Source organism: Ambystoma mexicanum, chromosome 6q, assembly GCF_040938575.1.
Source record: "Ambystoma mexicanum isolate Mex_15411 chromosome 6q, UKY_AmexF1_1, whole genome shotgun sequence".
Lineage (NCBI taxonomy): Eukaryota > Metazoa > Chordata > Amphibia > Caudata > Ambystomatidae > Ambystoma > Ambystoma mexicanum.
In genome coordinates, this window is record NC_090937.1 from 795,078,177 (window position 1) to 795,105,559 (window position 27,383).

The 27,383-nt window shown below is 44.2% G+C and overlaps 1 protein-coding gene across 1 annotated transcript in view; it reads right to left on the reverse strand.

The window, feature by feature from the left end:
* Positions 1–10,383, reverse strand: part of ASIC5 (acid sensing ion channel subunit family member 5) — a 593,203-nt gene extending 582,820 nt beyond the window's left edge. Inside the window, exon 1 of the mRNA XM_069630322.1 lies at positions 10,249–10,383. Coding sequence (XP_069486423.1) covers positions 10,249–10,288 — 40 coding nt within the window. The 5' untranslated portion in view covers positions 10,289–10,383. The remainder of the gene's footprint in view (positions 1–10,248) is intronic.
* Between the last annotated feature and the right edge of the window lie 17,000 nt (positions 10,384–27,383).

Consider the following 27,383-nt stretch of genomic DNA (forward strand, 5'->3'; position numbering starts at 1 on the left):
ATTTTAAAAATAAGTATATATATTTTTTTAAGGAAAGCACTGCATCCTTTCTTCTGTATGCATTTAATTTCACCAACAGGCATATACTTTGAACTCTATTTTTTAGCCTGAAAATATTAGTATCAGTACATTAACACTGTTGTAATGAAACCAAGCCACCTAACCAAAATTAGAAAAGTTCAGGCTTGCAAATCTCTACAGGGATAAAAATCTCAAAATCTCAAAAAAACATTGAAGGAGACTACTCTGCTACACACTATGCACATAATGACTTTACCATCATAAGGAAGTAATCAATGTTCTAATTTCTTTGTCTACATTGCCACACCTTAGGGTGTAGGTCTTTAACTTCTTGAGGAAATAATAGGCTTCTGTGTAGGCATAGGAGCGGTGTTTGTCAGGCACTGACATAATGGTAGTACCCGGCAATTAGGAGCAGCAAATGGAAATAGTGTGAGCACTCAAGGATATGATAGCAGTTTCTGGCAAATGCCTATCAACTAACAATACATAAGTGAAAACTGAGGGCTTTTCCAATGCTTGTTTTTAACAGGACTTCAGATCTTAGGTCGCACATACTACTTATAAATCGACTGGTTGAAGGCACACTAAGTCAAGGCATTAGTACTGCCCCAGTAGCACGTGTATAGCTGCAACTAAGAAATTACATCTCAGGGGAATGTTTTGAAGCAACACTTGCAGACAATTCACAGACAAAACGTCTGATGTTACTGCTTGATAGAGCTAGTGCAAAGACATTGCAGGTATATGTGTTTTTGACGGTAAGGGGCAGTTAGTGGATGGCAATGACCACAGAGAGACAAGCTTGATCAGTTGCATGAATTGATGGGTAAATAATCAAACGACACCCTAGATTTCAGGATATCCCCCATTAATATTCATGAGAAAAAAGGTGCATACATTTACAATCATTGTATGAAAATGTATCTCATGAATATTAATGAGAGGTACCCTGAAAATCTGACATGTTACTGCCTCCCCCCATTCCTCCCCTCCCCTGTACCCTCCGACCCCCGTCAACTCATCTCTCTCCTATATTTACTGCCAATAGTTCTGGCCATTAGGCAGCCTTTTCAGTGCAACGAAAAAGCTCAAGATAACATAAAGAAATTCTGAAGCTGGCATCATCCAATGAACAGTGAGGAGATTCTAGATGTATGGCAGCATAATGTCCAGCTGTAGTTAACGCTCTGGGCAGTCCATTTCTTTTGCCTGAAGAACAGCAGGACTCTACTAGCATTCCTAACTCAGTGAATGGATCTCTCTGTAAAGTGCTAGTCTCAGGTCTTTGAAACTTACTGACTGTTCAAAATGTGGGTATTTGGGAAAAATGTGTTTGGTTTTTTGTTGTATTTAATGGAAATCCAGTGGAAGCAATGATACAGTCTTGCTTGGTTCTTCTTGGCATAGACATTGAGCAACGCATCAATTGGGCCAAAAGAAATTCACAAATCTGGCCCATAATTTTCATATTTCATGAATCCCTAATGGGATAATGGGATAATGTTCATATATAACGATTCCCTGAGCATCAAGAGTATGGGAAAAATGTATTTCTTAGCTTCGAGTCCATCAGAATCCGTGCCAAATCAATTAAAAATGGGCCAAATATTTTGGGCCTGTTTTTCAAAAAATGTTTTGGCCTAGCTGAGGATATGCGCTAACTTGTGTCAAAAAAGGAGCAGGAGGATAGTTCAGGGGCAACACGCTCGCCTTGGAAGCAAGACGACACAGAGCAACACAGGCTCGATCACCAGGTCCACGCTTAGAAACCTCTGGGTATGAAGCTTGTTATAAATAACCGATCATATCATATCATAATGTGCTAATTTAGATACCATTCCCCCCGTCCCCTTTGCAGATATGCTCAAATAAGGGGGCAGTTCTCTGGATTTAAACACGCATCCAAAATTCAGAAACGTGGTGTGCCATTATACGCCCAGAAAGGAGGGTCATCCCCTGTGCCTTTTGGCACAGGCGAGGGGAGGCACACATCACGACAGGGTCATTTTTGACCCTGTAATGATTTTATTTTTAAGTGTGACAGCTGCAGTTGAAATCTTCTGTTGCCGACAAAGTTAAGTCTATAAAAGTGTAATACTCGTGTACCCAAAACTCACAAAACAGGGACAATTGACCATCTACCCCAAAACAAATACAAGGAGATGGAAATTTAAAAAATTATGTACTTAGTATAAAATCATATGTCAATTTTATTCATTTGGACTGAAAATAAAACCACCTACGAATACATGAAACATAAAACGAATGTACTAAAATCCTAAATGTAGCTCAATCACATGGGTATAACACAAGTCATTCAGACATACAAAGATTGATACATTTCAATACATTTAAACAATCAAGTAAAGCCAGTCACAATGGCTGGACATGACACAATGATGGCATATTCCACCTATTTTTTCTATTATGTCAAGATAATTCCCAACTTACATAAGTTTCTGTCCCATAAAGCTGAAACTAGCTGGACATTCCTCAGGGGCAAGAAGTGTGTAGCTGAAAATTGTATCCCACAAATCTGGGACAGGAGACAGGTTGTATGAGGAATCAAAATCGAATTTTCTTCAAATAAGATCAATTGAAAGGCGGTTCCATAACTTTATGTTGGGGACCTCACCAGAATAAAATATTGATAGATATGTAACTGGTTTGCAGAAACAAGAATTGGCCTGCTTGTGCAAATCTCACTAAGGCACCATTCACACTTGCAGTCACACGATATATCATTTAATTATATTTCTGAATCTAAATCCAATACGACAATGCAATTTCTAAACAATGCAATCTAAGTCGATACTTACATCACCAAAGCTACCTGTTTCTTTACTTGGAGTTCACCGGACGACAAATCTTAATAAATGATTACAAAGCAAATCTATGAAATCAGTTTGGATATACCTTTCTACCTTTGGAAATATTTTAATGCCCCATAAAGGGCAGTTTTGGTCCTGAAGAATGTGGTTTAACAAGGAACTACCACTGAAACTGGTTGTCCAATTTTGTACTCTATAATTTCTACACTTAGGGAGTTATACAGTTATTTTATCATGTATTTGCTATATGCAACTAAGGGGCGTTGAGTTTATATTTGCTTTCAACTATCCCCACTTTTTAACCGCCCCCTTATTGAGCAGTTGTGCATAGTACAATAAACATGTTTACTTTTGCATCCCAATAATGTGTGCATTTTTATAGCACAGATACATAATTGTTGTAACACAGGAGAGGAACAGTTTTTCTTTTTTTTATCTCTATCCACTTTACGAGAGGTGGTGCACCAGCATCTCCTAGGGTAAGGTTTTCCCCAGTAAGACACAATTTACTTCTTACATGAGGGACAGGTTGGCTATAGAGAGAAATTAGTGGTTTGTGATTCTCTTTTTCATGCTTTGAGTATATTGTGGGGAATTAAGAGGATCACTCATTTGCGGAGGCCATTGTTGTGGTACAACTGAATGCAGGTCACCAGCGAATGTGGTTGCACATAGCCATCATCAACAGGGCATGGCGCTTGCCTTTCTGCCCTGCCTCACTCTCTTGCCACAACCCCCTTTCTTTCAGAAGACCACATTCTCTTCACCCTTGACAGTCAAACCCTGTGGTTGGTAAAATTGAACATCATTATTGCACATCACACGTTTTACACATGCCAGTGACCATATTGTGTTTAGTAGTTAGTATTTTGTTTCTCATGATCATGCAGCCTAACATGTCTCGTATTTACATATACATTTGTTTACTCCCCCCTTTTTTGGTTTTTTGTTCTCTTGGCATGACATTTCCCTACTTCACCTTAGAGTGCTCTTAGTACCTTTCCCATTGTTTTATCATAATTCTTACATATTCTCTTTTTAGTTACCTCTTTTTCACAACATTTTTTGCATTTAATATTTTGTATCCTCCCTATTTTTGTAATCTGTTCATCCCTTATACATTACTTATTGTTGTTTCACTCTTCTTTTTACTTGTATTATGTGTTTCATGCCATTCAGTATACACAACCTCTTTTTACTGTTGTTTTTACAATATCACATTAGGAAGATATCTTTTGCATACTAACCTACGCCCTATGTGAATTTTCGTTTCACTAGGAGGTTCACGATCGTTGGGTGATGACATCATCACATGATGACGGCATCGCGTGAGGACCTCATCAAGCGTGGCTTTTCCTCACGTTTTTGAACCTCTATTTACACATCACCCTATTACATGCATAACGTCTTGAGTGGAGAACTGTATACAGATTGTTCATGATTCCTCCTCAGTCCTTGGGTGAGTACATTGATACAGACTACTAGGATGTCTACCTCCTCGTTGATTATCAAACTTCTTCTGCCATTTCTATATCTGTCCACCACTTTGTATATTTTTTAGACACTGTTCTTCTCTACTCTCATTGACCCTAGAGACTGAGAGACGTTTGCAGTCTACAAACCACTCATCACCCAAGGTTTGATATTTATACTACCATTCGGTGTAGAGAAACTGGAGGAGATGCCTATACATGACCCAGGTTCCCCATTCCTTGACTTTGCAACTACTACCAGAAACATGCGTTAAGGAATAAAAACATGATTGGTGGGTGCAAAAAGTCTTTAAAAGTGACTTTCTGGAGTGTGTCCAGAACCAACTGCATGTCCGAAAGGAAGATTTGGGACCTCAGTGTTTGGGCAAAAAGCCTTGCGGGAAGTTGCAGGGGAAACCATGCCACTGATGTGCAACCAAATGTATCATTAAACCAAGGACTACATTGCTGCCCCAAGGCCAGGCCAAAAAAGAAAATACGGAGGAGGGTCGGGGTTGTTAGGGAGAATTCTCCAGAATGGCTAATTTCCCTTACCTACTGAGTCCTTCATCAGCATTGCTGGATTTCTAGGATTTATTTTTTTCACCTGGTAAGAGTGTGATCCTTTTTTCCCACTCTTGCATGTGTTTTGCTGTGTGTGTTTAACATTTTTGTGTTCATAGACTGTGGAGCCTCACATACTCCATAGGCATCATCTTTTTACTGTGTGTTATACAGCACCTTCAGTGCAGTGACACAGGGTTGTCTTTTTCAGACTTCACACTTCAAACTCCATTTTCTGGCACTGACTACTGTCTCCCAGAACATGTAAAGTTACTACTGACGTTATTAGTCTTTTTAAATTCACAGGCCGAGTACAAACTATCTTACATAGAGTTCTGGAAAGGGTTAATAGTTATCCCTTTTTTTTCCTGTTTCTCATGGAACATTATTTCGTTCCCCCTTTATTTAAATATCCTTGGTACTGTTTTAGGCTAAGTTAGTAGCCTCAAACTTAAATCTGCTGGACCCCATTTACTTTTATTTGCTTCCGGCTGGGTTTATCTGCCATTTATTTTTGTAAAGGTCTTTCTCATGTTTTACTCAGCACGCCAAACCAGGTTTGGTTCCTTTGTTCGCCGTCCTTTGGCGGGATTCTGCACAGAAACCCTCCTTAAGCACCTGAATGTCTGAGGGGGACAGGATGTGAGGGAGGGTTTTGAGACTCCCTGCACAGGGTCTCCTTGGAGACCCATGTCGCACTTTGTATGATTGGCTGTTGTGACTCTCCCGCCGGGACAGCTACCCTGCTGTGTGATTGACAGCCAGTCTGTGTTTATGGGGGAAAACTGCATAAAGAGCAGGTCTCTGGGACTGAGAAGGCAGAAATCGAGAGAACCGAAGAGAAGCTGACAGAAGAGGACCTCTACCACGACTGAACCTCCCGGCGAAGCCCTGCTGCAGGTCCGAATCTCCAAACTTCGACGACAGGGAAGATCTGCAAGGAATCTTGTTCCCTTGAGCTGGTGGGACCAACCAGTATGCCAAACTGCAAGCCAGGCCTCCCTCCTCTGGTCGAATTTGTTGTGCACAGCTACAGTGAACCGAATTGCCAGGAGGACCGGACCCTGCTTGGGTTTTAAGGTGCGCACCTTTTATTTGTTGCTTTGCTCTGCTGCTGGTTCCTCCCTGGGCAGTGCAGGACCCTTCAGTCTTCCTACTTCGTGTCAATCCGACAGTCACTTCAGGAACCGTGAGCTGGCAGGACCTGCCAGGAACTTCTGCCTCAGCTACAGCCTTCTTCTTCATTTAAGGTACTGTTCTAACCTGGTTGTTCGTTCCGTCCGACCGCTGTGAAAGTGTTTGAAATCTTTCGCCAATACGAGGACTTGTCTTTCTCTATTCTTTAAAATAACTTTTCTTCCGACCAACTTCATTCTGAACTCTCGGCAAAGACTTAACCGTGAACTACTCTGAACTGTGTGATACTCTGCAAAGCCTCTGGTCCATTGACTTTGGCTCAGGCCTCTTGATTTGATTTCCTCACCGTAGTAGCCTTTTCTAGATTGCCCTGCTTACTTACTTGTTGGTGCTGCTCAATTTTTGTCTAACCTTGTCTTTCCCTCCCTTTTAAATTGCTGGAGCGCCATTTTGCACACACTTCATTTTGAGCTTAACTTGTCCAGAATCTATTGGGTGGTGTGTAGTACATTAAGTTTGTGATTTTTCTACTGCTTAACTTTAGTGAATTGTTTTACAACTGATGTGTAAATAAATGTATATTCTTTTACTCAGAAACCTTGAGTCAGTGTTTGTTTGAACCATAGTAATTGCTGTCCTTTGTGTAACTATTGATACTGCTCACTTTAGTCTACAGGCTTGTAACAAAGTTTTTTTTTCTGTCACGTGTAGTCTTAATTGTGTGTGGTGTTCCCAAAGAGTACTGTATATGATTCTGCCTAACAGGGGTCAATAACCTTCTGATGACTCACGGATCAGAGGAGCTAGAGTAGGGACCCAAGTCTGAAAGCTTGTAAGGGATTGCCTGGTTGAGGTGTGGGCACAACTCAAATATGTGAGGCATGGGATGGGGAACAGGCGGAAGTAGTAATGTGGGAGATATTACAGATCTCTACTGAATTAATGTTGTTAGAAAATAGTTTTCAGTATGGATGTGGTCAAAGGTTTAGCATAGTCTGCAAAAAACAAACATGTGCCTGGTGTCACAATACAGAAAGCACATCATTAACATAACTTAATCCACAACGCAACACAGCGCAATATAACATTATACACCTGGCATCAATTAGTTCAAAATTCAGTGGTCAAACTGGTTGGGAGCGGTGCTCTTCTATTTATTTATTTTATTAAGTTTTACCGTTCCTATACTAAAAAATTGAAACGTGCACCTCAGTGCACTACAATGAACGTTGCCTTAAACAGCAGGCACATTTGTTTAGGGGTTTGGATTGCACGTCGTATGTGGTGTGGTGATGGGGTTTGTGGGTAGCGGGGATAGGCAAGCAGGAGCATAGTTCCTCTACTTCTTTTCGTACACTTAGACCACAGTGTATAATAATTATCGCTGCACATAGAGTTAACTTCTAAATGTATTGCAAATGCAGCACAACTCAGGGCCATCTTAAGGCTTTTTGGGGCCCTGGGCACGGACATCTTTGGGGCCCCCTTCACCATACCAAAGCAATTAAGTGATCAAGAATATCTCCCCTGCCCCCCCGCTGCCATCACAACCCATATGTTGATATGCTGCCTCACACAAGCATGTTTACTCCCTTTAAGTCCCCTTACCATCTTCATTCTTGCTCTAATCAGAATTGTAAACAAGTACCATTTGAAGGTCAACATTATCAGTCTACGAAGAGGTTACTTCTTTTCTAGCATATACAGGAGACTTTTTATCAGTAGCATCGAGAAGGTTTTGCAGCCTGTAGTATTAATGCAGGACTGTATGTAGAAGGTACATGTTACCCAGAATAGACAGATAACTCACATTCGCTGCCTCACAGAATGCAAACGTGCTCAAGCATGGATAGAGGAGACCAATTGGGAGGAAGGAGAACGCTACACATACCATAGCATGGATAGTGGATGCAGATTAGAAGCTACCGGGAAGGTGTCTGTATCCCAACAAACTGAGATTAGAAGTGGGACATGGTTTTCAAATAGTGTTGCCATTAGAGATCAAAGGGCAAGTGCTTGGGGTGTACAATATATCAATGCTCACTATTATAATGGAAGCAACACTATAGACAGTGAAACCATGAGTGGGGCTGTTTTGAAGATCATACCCTGAGAAGGAAATCACTTTGAAGGGCTGACAATTTAGAAAGGTTTAGGGACTGGCAATTTCGAGAGGCTGGCAATACAAGATTAAATTAGGTGCTCAGGATTACACACACAGATTAAGGGGGGGGGATCTGGGATTTGTGCCAACTCTGCAATTTCTGCATTTGAACAGTTTCATTACCAGTACTTACCATGAACTAAAAATAATCTCATTTTATAAAACGGACTTGGAAACTACATCAATCACATTAACAAACATGACCATTTTAAAAAACAAAATATCATAGAAGAATGTAGCACAGAAGGGTTCTAGCTTCATTCTCTCCATCCTCAAGGGAAGTACATAAGTACCAGCATACCAAGCAGTGTGATTTAACAGATTTAATCTGGATTTGTCTTTTGTATTTAGCTTTACATACTTCCAGAAAACTGGCTTGTGAAATTGTCATTTATAAACATGCAGAAAAACCTTTGACTTTTAAAAAAAGGCAAAGCGTGTGTTTGTGTCAAACGAGCAGAGTTTAAAATATGCTTGCCCAAGTCCTGCACCATCTGGTTCGCTCCCTTCTGTCTACCACCCCTTTCACTCAAATGGCCTACTTTAGATGAAAGATCAAGTAATGGGCTAAACGATGCAACCAGCATAGGAAAAGGCAAACTTCACAGAAGACAGTACAGTAATGTACGTGATATTACAAGATTTGATCTGGGTCACAGTATTGTCTGCTGGCAAAGCCAGGATACAAGCGCTTTGGTTCCAATTTGGATATTTATTCATCTCTTGGACTAACAGTTTATGCTCATTGTTGGAGGTGATTTTACAACACCCCATCTGAATAAATCAATTTCTAGATCTTCGCCATAAGGATGACATGTTCGTTTTTATTGCAACCCCTATCTGCTGCAGGTACATCGCTGATAACGGCACCCGTTGTGATGAAATACCAAGTGCATATGCAGGCAGGTTTATACACTTCAGACATAGGAAAGGCTCAGCCATCTTTACAGGAATGTGCTATTCTAATCTGGCATAGGAACACATATCTCTGCAATGAGTGCTTAACACACTGAACTGACTTCTGAACCATTGTGGCACTCAATTTACCAATATGCATTTCAAATTTAGCTATTGCACATGATCAACATAATTCCCACATGAAGGAAAGAATGCTACAGGAGTTACCTGCAAGGAACACACAAACTATGTATACCACAGTGAACACAGAAAGCATTACATGATGAATTCATCGGGGCAGAATGTACTTGCCAAAACAGGCAGGCAATAGGTTTAGGCCATCAGCACCATGCCATAAAAAATCATGATGTGTGCCATTTAAGTCTGGTGAACAAAGGAGTCTTACTTCTTTTGATTAGACAGCCTTGTGGGGCCCCCTCCAAGGTCGGGGCATGGGGCAAGTGCCCCTTTTGCCCTCCCATAAAAACATCTCTGGCACAACTGCGGTAAAAGAAATCAGAAACAAACACAAGCAACTGCCCTACGTGATTCTTATAGGACGTGAAACCACGGCGATATGCGCACATAGATGAAATGATAGACAAAGGGCGGCCTGAACGTTAAATATGCCTTTAGTGCTGAAGGCCTACGGCGAGGGGAATGCCGATGTTAAATAACGCTCTATGCATTCTATGCAACGTACTGTTTTCTCTGCCCAAAACTCGGTTCAATCCTAACGGTAAATTCATCTTTCCATGTCTGCAATGGCCGATTTCCCGATAGCGCGCGGTAAGCGTCCAATGCCGCAGCTGTGAAATTAGCCGTCACCTCTGATGAGTGCACCAGTAATGCTAGCGAGGCCAAATACAACCTTAACTTATTTTTCTCATTTCGTTTTCTAAATGGATTCCATTTGCCTGCAATAAACGGTCTTGCCTGCTGGTGTAATACACGACCGATCGAACAATGACCCAAAAGCATACAATGTTCTGAGGAAACAAGTGCTGTGGTAATGTGGGTTCCCTTTCTGTAGTGCTTACTCAAGTTGCTTCACAATAAATCATCCAAATCATCCGATTAAAGCCATACCAGAGAATGTCTACTCGTGAAATACCCATAAAACAGCAATGCAACAGAATATGACGGCGGTTTTACTTACCACTCCTCCCTGATCCATTGGACGACGCGCCTTGTTCCATCGTCTTCGTTCTAAGAACACAGCACAAAGAAGCGCGAATGAGGTACTTTAGCAAGATATTTTAATTTCTAACTAAGGGTTTATATGCACGGAGGAGTGGGCGGGCGCGCCATGTCGGTGTGGTCTGCGCTACCAGGATGCCTGTGTTGCTACTTAATTTGCATTTCTTTTTTTCTGAATAAGACTAAAAAGGTTAATGACTGAGCCATTAATAAAAGAGCAAACATGTTGAAGCATCTGCAGGATGTGAAGGTAATAAATGGCATGCTGGTCTCAGCGTGAAAACATCACACACACACACACACACACACACATACACGTCTACATTTCCCTAATTGGTCCCGTTTTGCGATTAGATATCGCGAAATCACATGCTTGCAGAACCAGCGTCCTTTGACCATCCATGCTAATTCCAAAACAGTATGTAATTCTGTTCATCGAAAAATAAACCTAATTGTAGAACTATAGTTTCTTATAAAGTGGATCAATATATCAACTCTATTGGAAATGCGTCCAACACTATTCGACAAATAGAATCACATGCGGGTTTAGAGTTAGCTTGGCTGGTCACAGGACAATAGTTGAGCGTGCATGTTAGTTATGACACATAGGATCCAAGTGTCTTGATCTGTGGTAGCCAGCAGCTACATTCTCTTACTTCATTTGCATGTTATGTTAGTGAAATGTATAGAGTGCACATACACCACAAAGGCACCTTGGTGCTAGGAAGGAAAGATGTAGGAAGTCTTCCCACCTATCTAAAATAGGAGAGGTTTAAGAGAGCACCAGAACTGGAGATGATTTCTCACCTTCCGCATTGCAGTGGGCAGCTTGTTCCAGAGCTTTCCTGCTGCAACCGAAAAAGCACAGCCACCCTGTCGGGCTCACTGGGTTTTCAGAATAATCATAAGATTGGCTGTTTCGGAGCAAAGCGACCGAAAGGGGATATAGTGAGTACATTTGTTCTGTAAGAACTCTGGGCCAAGATGGCAATAAGCCAGATGAACTGCGCAGAGGACCTTACGCTTGATCCTATCATCCACTGGGAGCCAATGGAGAGGACGAAGCACCAGAGTAATATGGGCTCTATTTGAGGATCTTGTGGCCACCCTTGCTGTTATGTTCTATAAACGTTGAAGTCGTCGGAGAAGGCCCTTCGGCTGAGCCAGATAGAGAGTTTTACAATATTCACTACGACTAGTGATCAGTGAGGCCACCGCCTGGGGACACAAATCCCCAGGCAGATAAGGGAGTAACTTCGGAAGAAGTTTTAGCAAGAAAAAACCTGGTTTACACAGTACTGATTTGAACTGCCATCGATAGTGAAGAAGAGAGGGAAACACCTACATCCTTTACCTAAACCACTGAGTAGAGGGATCCCCGGAGCAGACGGCCAATACGAGAAAGTCCAAAGAGAAGCCCTAGATGGAGAGCCCACTGTCATCACCACTGTTTTATTCCTGTCAGTTTAAGCCAATTGCCATCCATTCAACCATCCCTTCACGGCTAACAGGCACTCACATAGCCTTGACGACACTTCAGCCTGGTCAAGCTCCAAACGCCCTGGGATCTGAGTGTCATCCGCATAAGCGTAGCATCTAAAGCTGCTATAGTGGATGAGTGCAACCAGCGAGTGAACGTAGATATTGAAAAGGAGTGGGACAGGGTGGAACCCTGAGGAACACCACAGGATAGAGCGTGAGACACTAACAGAAAAGGAGGAAGAGAAAGCGATTGACCTCGACCCGATAGAAAGGAGGAGAACCAAGCCAGAACAGTCTTTGAGAGACCTGCTGCCAGCACCAATTGATGACCCGAAATCTACCAATTTTATTGCTGTGCATATCCCGAATTGGGGTCATGTGTTGCGATTTTACATGTTGTTTGTTACATGAGGTGGCAGTTTGAGCAATTGAGAGTCTGTAATCTTCTACATGTTTTACCTGCAACTCCAAATGTGAGGAGGCATTGGCACTGAAGCTCTTAAATCATAAGTGTGTGCCAATTCAGCCTTTATAATATCATATCTAATGTGTAGCAAATGCAATGTACATTTTACAGGATGGCAGTCGCCGTCCTATAGTTCGGGTGAAATCTTTGTACATAGACCTTTCTCAAAACACTTTTGCTAATAACTTTTTACTTGCTGGATGGTTTTGGACCATACAAGAAAGAACTTGGGCACTAAGCGCTGACTTAATATCTTTGACTCCTTTAGGGTGTATCACTCGAGTAGTTTTACAAATATTAGATGGAGAAGGCGGTGCTCTCAGCTCCCCAAAACCTGTACATATCTCCCATGGCACTGCCTGTTCACTCCAGGTGTCTATATTATATGAACATTTACAAGAAAAGGGAGACTTCCGGTCTCCCGGTCTATTGTGCACCAGAACAACTCTCCACTATTCTAGCCTGATGTGATTGCAAATTGTTTTTTGAACACTTTTCATGTTCTACTTCCCACTATCACAGGATTTGCTTGCATTGAGCAACATGAAAATGGTGGTTTTTCATTTCTGAAAATCCTCTCTGCTGTGAAGTACCATGAGAGATATGAGAACAGGGGACTCCCGTTCTAATGTACACCCAAAAAACTCCTCTTTACGCATCTAATAAGCTATTTATTTCATATGATACATGAATCAAGAAATCCATATTCATATTCCTACACGGATACAAAACAATAACATCTACATTGTAACACAGGTGAATAAAGTGCAGTACATTATATGTGTGCTCAATACAGGTTAAAAGAAAGGATACAACATCCATAAACTGTGCCACCTATCAGTAGATAGGTGATATTTAGATATCTGTGCCTGATTTACTAGGCTATTTAAGTAGTGTTCATGTGGCACTACTATTGTTCTCAGCTTGTCATTGACACATCTGTGTTTCGGCCTCTGGAGCAATTGGTAACAGCTCTAGATGAGACAGCTTTCATCAGGATGGAAAACGATTGAATAACCTTGGAGAGGGTCCCTTTGTTCATTATCTGTGAACTGAATGTAAAGATTTGAATGTGGGGTTATCAAGGGTGTAAAACGGATTTGTTCTATATATCAATGAATGTGAGAACATTTATTTTAGAACACACAATGGGACACGTAGCATGCATTCTTTTTTGATCTTGTGCACACCTGAGTGGGCAGCAATGCGTCTGCTTCAAAATTTTATTGGAAGGTTTCTGTAATGATACCAAGTACATAGATAATCCCTGGCACGGTCCTAATCTTGGTAAAGGATATACATTGTTCTCAATGTGGAGACCATAGGGAGTTACCTGTTATGGCTCCTTTTTTGTATTGGAGGTGACAGTATTGGATTGGTTGCTTCTGGAGCCTGTATCAGCTGCAAATTGCGACCGGCAGGCGAAGCTGGCGAGCGAAGGCCCAGAGCAAAAGCCTTGTCTTCTCTCTGCAGCTCTCCGCCGCTTGCCGTTTGAGACGTCCTCGCTTATCTCCCTCAAGCCAATCACCTGGCAAGGTAAGCCTGATGCTTGGTTATGCTCGAAAGGCGCTTTATATCCGTATGCATAATGGTCTCGCTAAAGTGTTATGTCTGAGGCACTCCCCCCAGCCATGCCCAACCCCATTCCTAACCATTGCTGCCCCCTGCCCCAACGTTCCCAGCGTTCCTCTCCGAGCCAGCTTTCTAACATCCACATCCTCTTCAGGCAGCGAAGTGCACACCTATAACACTGCCCAGCAACACCCTACAGGTGCAGCCACACTATGCACCCGTAAACGCCCAGAACATGTGTACCACTGTCACAAGTCTTCTGCATCTCATCTCAGCCCCCACAATACCTTATGCCACACACAACAGCCACCCCCAAAACCTTCCACACTCCTGCACCGCTCAACCATCCACTCCACCCCCATGCCCAACCCCAGCCACTGCCCGACAACTCCCCCGCACGCATTAGACCTAACCACAACATCTTGAACTCACACACCTCAACACGACCAGCATAACCTCATACAAGGCAGAGAATGCCAACCATAATCTAATGCAAAGACCCCCATATCCCCAACTTTCCTCCCATACCAATGCAGCAGCCACAGCCACCAGAAATGCCCTTCTATGGCTAAAACAACAGCAGTCTCACAGTACTGCCTGCCTGCCACCACTAATACCAATCTCTCCCACCTCAGAGTGAGAACCTTCTCCAAAGCTCCTTGGCTCTTCCTGCACAGAAGCCAGGTAACTTGTTCAGATCGCCCCCTTATGGCGCACCTCCTAGCGAATCCCTCACCTACAGCCAAAGCCCCTAACCAGCCTCACCTCATTAACCTCCCATCCAACCCACCAAGTCGCCAAACCCAAAGGGAACCACCCAAAATAGAAGCAGACATAATAGACTCTCCACAGGCCTTAACACACACCCTCAACCAAGCACAACCAAATAACAAAAAAGCACCTGCCACCCAATCTGACAAAGATACCCCAAGAACTCCTCCATGCTGCCCTCATCAATGCAAGATCGCTCCAGGCACATGCCCTTGACATAAACGATCTCATCACCTGCAAGCACCTAGACTTCTTGCCATATCTGAAACCTGGCTCCATCCTGCCTCCGGGCTGACACTCTCTTTAGCACTTCCAGAACGATTCACTATTCTCAGACAGGACAAAACAGCATCTATGGGGGGCATCTACCCTCATCTACAAAGACTCACTTAAAGTGCAACTAACCCACACGTCAGCAGTAAGAAATTGCAAACTTCTCTCCTCCAAACTCATCTCATCCCTTTCAGATGGGATCACTGTCCACATCCTGGACTGGCCACCTGGCCCTCCAATATCCTTTGAAGCAGAACTCCTACACTCCATTGGGACTAACATCAAACCAAGCTCCAGTGTCGTACTCCTAGGAGATCTGAACCTTAGCCGCCTTGACCCGCATGACCAAACCGCTACTACCGGAGCTAATGATCTAACTGATCTAGGCTTCACTCACCGAACATGCGATCCCACTAACATCAAAGGGAGATTCCTACCCTGGATCTGTGACATCAACTTCCATAAATCCATCACAGCTAACTACCCATGCCCCTGGTCAGACCACCCCATTTTACGCTTCACATTCCCACTATTAAAAGCCTCACCTCCTATCTCCAAGAATCTACCACCCATCCTAGCACGTAGCATCAGAAACATTAGACAAAGGGCCTCATCACGAGTTGGGCGGTAACGCCGGTGCTAATAGCGCTGGCGTTATCTGCCACACCGCCAAACCCACCGGCGCTATTAGCGCCGGATCATGGGTTTGGCGGAATGGGAAATCCCATTCACTATTGAGCCCATTCGGTAATGCCCCATTCCCCATTGCGCTCAATGGGGAAATTTCACGCTCTTACTGCCGGCGGATTTCCCGCCAGCGGTGTGAGAGTGAAATTTCAGCGGTTTTCTCCCCAGCTAAGGGCTGGGGGGAAATCAGCTGAAGCCGTGATTTGGTGGACCCTTAAATGTGGCAGTAATAGCACTACCGCCGCATTTAAGGTTACCGCCAAACTCGTGATGAGGCCCAAAGACTCTATCACAACCCTCCTTGCCGCCTCAACTCCTACCTATTGAACGCAATAAAACCAGAAAAATTGGCCATGCTCTATACGACTACCCTCACCAACGCAGTCAATGCGGTTGCCCCCATCCTCCCAAGGAAAGCCAAACCCACCAGTTATATCAACCCATGGTTCTCTGCAGACCTCACAACTTTTGAAAAAAGGTCTGCAGAAAGCACCTGGAAAAAAAAAACCACTATCTCCACCAAATCCACCTTCACTAGCATAGCTAACGAATACAAGGAGGGAATCATTCAGGCTAAAGCATCAACCTACAACACTAGGATAGCCAACACCAACTCAAAATCGCAAAACCTATTTTAAATACTTAGGGAACTAGAAACCCCTTCCACCCCTCCCAATAATCTCATCAAGGACGAAGCCTGGTGCAGTAGGATTCAGAATGCAATGCATGCCAAAAGTACCTCACTTCAATGCAAAATTGCAGAGAAACAAAGTGTCTCTGCCCTTAATCACCCCCCTGTCCCCACCAAGCCCTATCACCCCAACCCAAACTTTAAATTCAGAAACATGACTGCAGATGAAACAACAAAGATACTAAAAACCCTCAAACCTTCTAATTGTAAAGGGGATAACTGCCCAGCCAACATCATCAAAGACTGCTGCGATGCCTTAGTCCCCTTCCTAACTAGTTTCATCAACGATTCTTCTCATCCAGCCTAGTCCCTAACTGCCTAAAAGAAGCATGGGCTCTCCCACTCTGAAAGAAACGTTCACTCGACCCACTCCCCGAACAACTAATACCAATAACCACAGTACCCTGCCTATTCAAGATCCTTTACAGGACAGCAAATTAACAAATTCAAGCATACCTCAAGGCTCACAACATCCTAGGATCACGCCAATCTGGCATCCGACCTGGGCATGGTACCAAATCTGCCCTCCTGTACTTAAAAATACAACTTGACTCCCTAAAAGATGTAGGTAATCCAGCCATCATACTCCTCTTATACCTCTCGGCAGCCTTTGATCTAGTTGACCACAACACCCTATGTCACCACCCCACCTCTTCTCACCAGAAGCAACCTTGTGGATCAGATCATTCCTCTCAAACAGGTCCATGAGAGTATTCTGAGACACAGACAATGCACCTCCTATGCCCATCCCTTGCGGGGTCGATCAAGGGTTCTGTGTAACCCCATTCCTTTACAACCTCCTTGACTCTCTGGGTGTCTCATACATGAACTGCGCTGATGACACCCAAATCCTCCTACCCCTAACTGATTCCCACCCTAGAGACTCCCTGACCATCAACAAAATCAATTCCACTATCCAAGCGTGGATGGCAACCAACCACCTCTGTCTGAATGACGAAAAGACTGAATCCTGCTTGTGGGATCACATACTCTGCTCAACAAACCTGGAGGAGATTTCACCTTCTTTCTCGTTGATGGCATCCAAATCCCAGTCTCCACCTCAGTAAAGACACTGGGGGTTTATCTAGATGCTACCCTTTCCTTCAAAAAGCAAGTGAATGCTATTGCCTCATCAGCCACCTACACAACAGAACTAATCAATGCAGACAATCACTTCCTCTCACCCACAAGCCGCCTAACTATTGCAAGAACCATCATCGGAGCAAGGCGCAAGGCTGGACTACTGTAATGTCCTCCTCGCTGGCATGTCTCAACATAACCTGGACAAACTCTAGGTCATCCAAAACAATGCACTACGTGCAGCCCTGAACATTCCCAGAAGAGACCACATCTCTGACACCAGAAAACAGGTTCACTGGCTACTGATACGGTAACGGATCATCGTCAAGACCCTCTCCATCATGCACAAAAGCCTGTATAACAAAGCTCCACAATACCTATGCCAGAAAATTGAAAGATCTACATCCACTAGACCATTTAGGTCTACTTACGCCAACCGACTAAAGATACCTATAACAAAAAGGCCAAGAAGAGAAGGATCTTGCTTCCCCTCTGTCAGAGCTAAACCGCTGAAATTCACTTCCTCCCGAACTAAGAGCAGAACTCGCCTACTTACCTTTCTGGAAAGCTATCAAGACCTGGCTCTTCACCTAATCAAGTCCTCCCCTTCTCATGTCACTCAACTCCTTCTACTTCCTAATCACAATGTAACCGGATGCAACAGCACCCTGATGCCCTTGGGCTTGGGCGCTTTACAAATGTAAAGAAAGAATTAAAAAGAAATAATATCTCCCAGTCTCTTGCCCCAGTCAGCAGGCTATATCTGTTAAATGACAAATAAACCTGTCAGTAATCCCTGCCATGTACTGTCACATAAATGGCTACTCAATACTGTATATTCCCAGTTAAGATGCTTACCGCTCAGTTTGGAATGAATTAATCCCCAACCCCCTGTCATTATATGCTGGGGCTGTGAAACAAAAATGATACGGGAACACTCAGCCACATTATACTAAGACACGGGCATGGAGTGCTCTAAGGTGTTCTTGGGGTGAGTACTGTGGAGGAAGAGGATAGCATGTCAAGCTGGTAAATTCGGGGTGGTCTGGGGATCCAGTTACAGTTAGAAAATGTTTGGGTTATTGGAGGAATCTCAAAAGATTTCTGCAGGTCAGCGAGGGTAAAATTAATTCCAGGGAGCGGGAGGACCAAAAAAGTGGAGGTGGGCACATGGAGTGCCTGTGAGGATGGAGAACAGTTTTTAATTTGCGAGCGTTAATCTGACGAGAACCGGAAGACCGCTATGCTACTGCTTGAATCGGCATAATCAGAATTGATTTCTGGGAAATTATTGCAGGAACAGAAAGTGAAAAAAAACCACCTGCAGTCATCTCTTCTACTAATCATGGTGCTGGCTACTAGCCATGGCTAGTGGGCCCTGAAGAAACTTTAGTATAATAAAACCCTTGAAATTCAGTGAAAAAACATTAGTTAAGTGAGAGTTAAGTTGATCAGATTTAATGCAACAAATCCTTTGGAATTCATCAGATGTGGAAGTGATGACCATTTTACCTCTGCCGCCCTCACCCCATTGCAAATCCTATGAGCACATACATACTGGAACAGAAAGATGTCACAAAGACGTATAAAATTACATCATGGAGGACATTGACGGGGGACGCCGGGTTTAGAGGGTCATCACTTCATCACTTCGCGCATCTGCTGAATTTCAAGGGTTTTGTTGCGTTAAATCTGATCACCCTAACTAACAATTAACTAAGGTTTTTTCACTGAATATATAGATATATTTAGTGAAAAATATGAGTGAAAGGGATGTTATGGTTGCAAGGTAAAATAAAAAAAAACAATGGAACCATAACTAGCGCTACTCTCATGCACTGCTAAGATCAAAGATGATATCACAAATGGCATCATTGATGATAACATTGATGTTATCACATATCACATTACTACTCTGTAACAATCATAATGGAAGGTCCCTACAAGGGGTTTTGTTTAGCTTGTTGCTAGCACCATAGGAAGGGTGATCAGTAGGCCTCTCACAAACTACTCCATGTATTACAAAATGTGCTTATTGCAACAGATAGATTCTACTGAAGTTTTGATTTAAATACATACATCTAATAATATATGGCTGCCACATGGACCATCAGGGCTTTAGAGAATGGATCATGGATGAAAACAACTTCCCAGAATATCTGCTGTCAACAGTGATGTCACTGATGATGCCATTTTTTTTAATGTTATCTTTGATGTCCTGGGTGTTAGTCTTAGCAGTGCATGGCAGCAGTGCTAGTTAGGGTTGCATTGCTTAACATAACTGGCAAATGTCTTTGTTTTTTGGTTTTACCTTGCAACCATAATGTCCCTTTAACTTAAGGTTTTTCACTGAACTACATAGGTTTTTTTAATGCATCCCTTTTTTAGCAACTTCCCAATTTCTCACACACAAAGTTTATGCCAAAAAATAATTCTCCCCTGTCACAAAATAGTTATGTCCCTGGACAATATCGCTAGTCCATGGATGTAACTGGGGACAGATGGAATCAACATTACCAAAATACCCAGGGGGACACAATATTTTTTGTTGTTGTTGTAGGAGAAACATTTTACGTACAGCAACAATGCGAACAATCAATACAGCCATGTTTAACATCTATATAACCTTAAAACTTTGGAAAATGGAATGCTGTTTATAAAAAGTTAAGATAATGTTATGGAGTGAACCAAATAATGACAGAAACTGTACACAATTTTCTTCAACACCTGACAGGCACTGAAGCACAATATGCTTTACAGTGAGAAAGATAATTTCAAAACTTTGGTAAGTAAACAGAAGCTTTCCATTTGATTTGTTAACATGCATTATGTAATTGTAAAACGTTTGTGAACATGTTATGTAACTAAATGTAAACATTATGTATTATAATATAAATGGCAAACACTCTGGAATGGCTTGAACTATATTTTCCAAAAGAAGATAGTACTGAGGAACAACTTACTCATTGTATTGTATTGTAGTGTAGTATTGTACTTGTCATTTATATAACACATTTTACCATTATTATAGTCTCAATGCATTGGTGGTTGGAACGCCCTCAAGGACCAAATTCAGAGTGTTGGAGGTCCCAGTGTAAGATTACAATGCGTGTGTACATTTGGCCAAATAAGGCTTAGCAGGGCTGACCAGGCTCTGGTAAAGAGCAATCCATGGGGTCAGGTATGTGAAAGGGTACTGAAAGGAGTCAGGAGATGGAGTGCTAGAAACTCACTATGGGCCTCATTACGACCCAGGCGGTAAGTTACCGCCTGGGTCGTACCATTCCGAGGTGAGTGGGGCGGTAAGTCCCCATTAACCCATTTACCCTTCCCCATTCCCATTTTTGCCCCATAGGGCATAATGGGAGTGGGGAAGGCGTTAATTACGCCACCGTAAATTATGGTGGCGTAATTAACAACAAGGTCCCTTAGCGCCATGGATTTTAACACCTGCTAAAAGCAGGTGTTAAAACCTCCATGGCGCTAAGGGACCTCGGAATCAGGCGGTAAGGGTTGGCGCTGTTTACGCCGCTGTAAACCCCTTACCGCCTGGGTCCTAATGAGATCCTATGTGTTCAGCATGCCTGAATCTGTCATAGGTCTTCACTACATGCTGATGTCAGAGGTGTTTAGGCGTAGTCTGGTGTAAGTAGATCGAAAATTATGTGACCAGCATGACCAAATGTTGTCATTGTCCTTGCTGTATTCTGATGTGTGCAGGAAGATATGCCTGCGGCCAGTGTCCAATGGAGTGGTGAGATATACGTACCCAGTAGATTGCATGGCTGCCCTCTTCCTTGGCACCAGAGTGCCTCAGGGGTTTATCTTTGCAACACAGTGACATTGCGCCTGATTTACTAGCCACATTACTTTTCCGACCACCGAAAGCTGGCAGATGAGGAAGCCGGCCACCAGCACCAAGGCCCACACAAGGCCCCATCCTGCATTGTCCTTCTTTCTTTCTTCATCCCGGACTGAAGTGCAAGGGCATCCTGGCCCCATCTCCCCTGGTGCAACCTGGCAGCATGGCAAGGGACTCCTGAACAATAATGGACTGCACCCTTGATGATTAGCCCCACTTGGGCATTTTTCAATATCGACAAGCAGAGCCTACAGTAATTATATTTATTTCAGCTCTCAGGAGTATAGCTCAGGGACAATGTGCTCACCTTGGAAACAAGACGATGCAGAGCAACACAGGGGCGTTCCCTTGGTCAGTGCTTAGAAACCTCTGGTTATTAAGTGTGTTGTAAATAACCAATTACAATTGCAATTACCTATGTCAGCGCAGCTTCCAGACTGATTGTCACTGATTTCCTCTTTTCTGTCCTCTCCTCAAATCTATGGACTCCTCATCTCATCTATACTCACATATTCACCCATTAATGGTGGCACTCTTGGAGGGCTTGGAGGGCTTCTCATCATCCAGGTGGTTCATTAATGTGTCATTACTGCCTATCACAATGGCACTATCCTGGTTCAGGGCCCTCAACCCAACCTCTTCCTGTTTGACAGGCGCTTGCCATCCCTCGTAAATATCCTTCCTACACCTATTACTCCTTCCTCCACTCTCTCTGTCCCCCTCCTCTGACTGCTGTACCACACCCATGTAACCCTCCTCGGAAAACCTTCAAAGGCAGTGACCTCTTGAATTTAGTCACGCTTAATGTGCATTTTGACATCAAACACTCTGTTGACATCTGTCTCCTACTTGAAGACCTTGACCTCGATATCATCGCTCTTACCGAGACGTGGTTCAATGCAAGCTCAGTTACTGCTTTTGACTCCCTTCTCCCTGATGGCTATAAGATCATCTCCAAGCCTCGCCCTAACTGTGCTGGTGGTGGGGGTGTCCTGATTTTCCCTGAGTGGGTGCCCTCTTCCCTCATACCCACCTAGCCTTACTCTTCCTTTGAAAGCCTGGTCTGCAAGCTGGTCATCTCTGCCAGTTCCTCCTTGACCATTGCCAGTATTTACAGGCCACCCGGCTCTACCACCATGTTTCTCTCTGATTGGGCTGATTTCGTACACCTCTCTCCTCACACCCACCTCTAAACTCCTTGTCCTGGGTGACTTCAAAATCCACATTGACTCCTCAATCATGGCATCCACTCTCTTATGTGACCTCTGCACTTGGCTCTCCCTCTCCATTCTCCACTCTGGCCCTGTGCACTCGGCTGGACATACACTTGATGCCTTCATCCATGTTGATCTTTTGCTCTCATCCCCAATCATCACCCCACTCTCCTGGTCAGACCATTCTCTCCTCTCCTCTCACCTGGGCCCTCTCTGCCATCTGACCTCACCTCCCACAGCCGTGCTTACCTCATTCATGAACATCCACCCGATAAAACTAGTGTCAGCTGCTACCTTCGCATCAACCTTAATCCCCCCTTCTGTCCCTGCTGAAGACTCTACCTCTGAATCTGCTCTCTGCAACCTCCATCTTGCCATCACTTAAACTCTTGACATTCTTGCCCCAGTCATGAGGATCCGCCTGGAACATGCCTCGAAGCATAACATCTGGTATGACTCCAAACTAGCAGCCCTGAAACGCAAGTGCAGAGCTGGGGAACGGAAGTGACAGACCTCAGGCTCACCCTCTGACATACTGGCCTGTTGCCTGCTCCTAAGGCTATACCAACTCTTCACCCGCTCCAAGAAAAGAGCCCACATCCAGGCTTGCATCTCTGGTGCATCCAACAACACAGTTGAACACTTTAAAATTAGAAATGAACCAGGCAAATCCAACTGCAGTCTCCACCTCGCCTCTTCCCTACCAGGCCCTCTGCAATGCATTGGCCACATACTTCACTTCTAAAACTCAGATCATCCTGAGCACCCTCGCTTCCCTTTCCTGGTACCCTTTCTGCAACCCCCTGCCTTGTATGGCCTCCAATTCCCCCCTCTGCCTTTCTCTCCTCCTCTCCTATGACACCTGATGAGGTTACCAAATTTGTCCCTTTAACGAAAGTCTCCTCCAGACAGGTCCCCCCCTGTTCCTCCAGAACCATTAAGGACAATATTGTCTCTCTCGCCCCTGCTCTTGCTGATTTCTGCAATCACTCTTTTGCTACTGGATCTTTTCCCTCCTCCCTCAAGCACTCCCTTGGGTGCCCCCTCCTTGCCTCCTTAAAAAACCTTCTGCAGACCCGTCCTTTCCAGCTAACTACTCTTGGAGAAGCTGGTCTTCCCCCAACTGACCCAGCACACTGAACTTGTTGGTTGCCTACACGACCATCAATCTGGATTCTTGGCATCCAGAGGCATGGAAACTGCTATTCTGAACACCCATGAAGAATGCCTTGCATCTCTTGACTCCAACTCTCCAGTTGATCTTCACTCCATCCTCATAAAATAGCTCCACATTACCCTATGTATCTCAGAGTGGGCACTGGACTGGCTGACCTCCTTCTTTAATGACCGTCCATACCAGGTCATTCTGAGCTCTTTTTCCTCCCCCACCTCTATCTCCGCTTGTGGCATCCCCCAGGGCTACACCCTTTCTCCCTGGCTCCCAAACATCTTGATCCACTTGCACACCTAATTTCCCCCTTGTTCCCTAACTTCCAGTGTTATGCAGATAACATACAACTCTTCTTTAAACTTTCCTCTGATCCTCTCCTTACTTCCTCAGTCATTCCTGACTGCCTATTTGCCATCCAGTCCTCGTGTGCCTCCAATGATTTCTGCCTCAATGCCAGCAACACTGAGATCCTTCCCATTGGGACTCCTGCTCCCTCTTTCTGCCCTTCACTCTGGACTCCCTCTATGGGTGCTCCCCCTTCTCCTTAATCTGAAGTCAGAAACATTGGAGTCATTTTAGACTCCTCTCTTTCCTTCCACCCTCACATACAGGACCATTCCAAGAAGGCCCACTTCAACTTCACCTCCTCAAAGGAAACCTTCCTTTCCCCACTTCCCCCCAGAAGCTCAATGTCTCTAGAACCTTGGTTCTCTCTAAGCTAGACTACTGCAATAGCCTCATCCTTAATCCACCCTCTTCTTCTCTACGACCCCAGCAGCTAATCCAGAATAGGTCTGCAAGACGTATCCTTGGCCTCAAGCCCAGGGACCGCATCTCTCCAGCCCTGAAATCTCTTCACTGGCTCACAGGTTGCTGCAAGGATCAAATTCCAATCCCTATGCATCATCCAAAATGCTGTCTTGGGCCGGGGAACATGCTTTCTACAACTGACTCTCACTAAATAGTCTCCCTCCAGATCTTTACGTTCCTCCGGCACCAATTCTCTATGTGTCAAGCGCTTCGATAAACAGTGAGCTGGACCAATCTCTTTCCTCAGCTGGCTCCCTCCTATGGAATAGCCTCCCCCTCCCTCTTCGTCTTGAGCCGGATCTTTTCAAATTCCGGAAGCTCCTCAAGACCTTCTTTTTCACCTCCTCCTTCTCTTCCTCCCTCCTCTGCTAAATCCCACAGTTGCTGGGATTGGTGACCAGGGCCCTTCTGTGTCCACCTGGGTCCTGGCCTCACACACTCAATCGCCTTCAGCCTCTGCCCACTCCCAGCACTTGCCTTGGCACCCACTGGTTTGTGCTATCGCAGGATTGTACTTACTATTTTACTGGCAGTTGACCACTCTTAACCAGTCACTTAACAGCTGCTACCCCCCAGTACCTCCTGTGGTACTCCTAGCACTTAACCTCTCTCCATCTCCCCTTCTCTCTCTCTGCTTTTGCATGTTGTGAATGCTCACAAGGCCTAGTATGACCACCTCTATATTTCATTGTTATCTTTGCATTTCATTCTCATTTTCCCTCCCTTTTACCCTGTAGGTGCTTTGAAACACAATTTACTTGCTGTTTAAGTGTCTTACAAATGCACAATAAACAAATAAATAAATTCTGTGCTGATTTGCTGTATGTGTGCCTGATTAGACAGCGGCTTCCTCTGTTGATTCTTGCAGCTGTGATAAAATGGTTAGTGACAGCGACATGTGTGCTTTTACAAATTGCGACTAGAGGAGCACAGGCTATACTTAAAGGCTCTTCTAGGTGGATAGCATGGTAACTGTGGGGGTGCAGGAAGAGGTTCAGAGGGTTTGGTGGTGTAAGTGAATGGGTGGGGTGTGCCGATTGAGCCTGTGGCTGGTGGGCACTGATGGGGCTCTGCAGATTGGCACACCAGCAAGCTGGCTGAGTCGCCCTTCCATAGGTGAGATTTCGGGTGCACGGGCAGGGCCACTGAGACAGGGGGATTATAGGGGGGAATGAGGAAGTAATGGGGTGGGTTGGGGTGGGGTGTGGTATGTCCATATGTCCAGGACCAGCATGGCAGTGAGAGGAATGAAAACTAAAATCACCTAGAATCAACTTTGGCAAAACGATGGAAAGACACACAGATTTAACGTTTGTACAGCAATAGAGAATCACGTAGCATTAACTTTGGTAGAGCAATGGGAAACACTGAGATTTCACTTTGGCACAGTAAAGGAAAGCTACCCACCCAGAATGAGCCCTGGCACAGCAATGAAGCACACTCAGATCCAACTCTGGCACAGGATTGGAAAAACATCCAGATTCAATCTTGGCACAGAATTGGAAAAACACCCTTATTCAATCTTGGCATAGCAATCGAAAGACACTTGGATTCAACCTTGGCACAGCCATGGAAACACACTAAGATTTAACTTGGCACAGCAATGGAAAGACACCCAGATCCAACCTTAAAACAGCAATGGAAAGACACTCAGATTCGACTTTGGCACAGCAATGGAAAGACACTCAGATTCAACGTTGGCACAGCAATGGAAAGACACACAGATTCAACCTTGGCACAGCAATGGAAAGACACTTGGATTTAACTTGGAACAAGAATGGAAAGGCACTCAGTTTTAACTTGGCACAGCAAAGGAAAGACACCCAGTTTCAACCTTAAAACAGGAATGGAAAGACACTCAGATTCGACTTTGGCACAGCAATGGAAAGACACCCAGATTCAACTTTGGCTCAGCAATGTAAAGACACATAGGGCCTACTCACGCATTGGGTGGTATCCCGCTTGGGATACCACCCGACTTTATTAGCGTTAGCGCCCACCCATCCAGCGGTATTTCGGACGGATCAAGGGTTGGGAGCTAACTGTAAGTCCAATTCTCCATTGGGTCCATTGGACGCAATGGGGAAATTTTGATGCAATTAATGCACATTAATATCGCTGGTGATAATTGCACCAAACATTTCTTTTTTCTCTGCATGTTTACCCCAGCTATGAGTTGGGGGTAAACACGCCAGACTCGTGATAGGGCCAGCCTTCAAATGTAGTGGTAACATCATTGCCGCCGCATTTGCGGGCTAACGCCCAACTCGTGATCAGGCCCACCATTTCCATTTGGGCTCGACAACAATAATACACTCAGTTTCAACTTCTTTGCAGCAATGTCAAGAGTTTCAGAAATGGTGCAACAATGCAAAAACATCTAAGAAAAACATTTAGTTTTGAAAGTACAATAAATACCAGTTATGTAATTAGCTTAGTTTGTGTAGGTATATGGTATTAGGTACTAGGAGTGGTGGGGCTTTACTGGAGTATAGTAATGTCTGTACTCTCCACCCACACCACACTTACTCCATCAGTCACAGTAGGTTGTCTGCATCCGGCATCCCAGACGAACACGGGTGAACACAGAGTGGAGATGCCCTTTGCCTTGTTGGCCGTAGCCGATGGCTGCCCAGGAAAGGCTGCCCTGGGACTCCCAGGTTTGAGGGCTTCCACGAAAGTCCAGCAAGCCAAACGGGGACGGTGGGAGGCGGAAACAAGGCAGGGAGGTGAGGAAGTGGAACGAGTACAGTTATGAAGGGGAAAGCAGACACAGTGCAAAGTAATCACTGAAAATGCTGTGGTCAGACTGCAGAATAAAATGAAGCTGGGCCAAAGTAAATAATTAAATAATAATTATGCCGGGCCAAAGTATATAATTAAATAATAATGCTGGGCCAAAGTACATGTCCCAATAATGAAATGATGCCGGGAAGGCAGCTACAAAGAATGGCCGACCTGGGTAGAAGAAAAAAGGTTTGTGTATATCCAGCATTGCTAGAGTTAGAGCTAGAG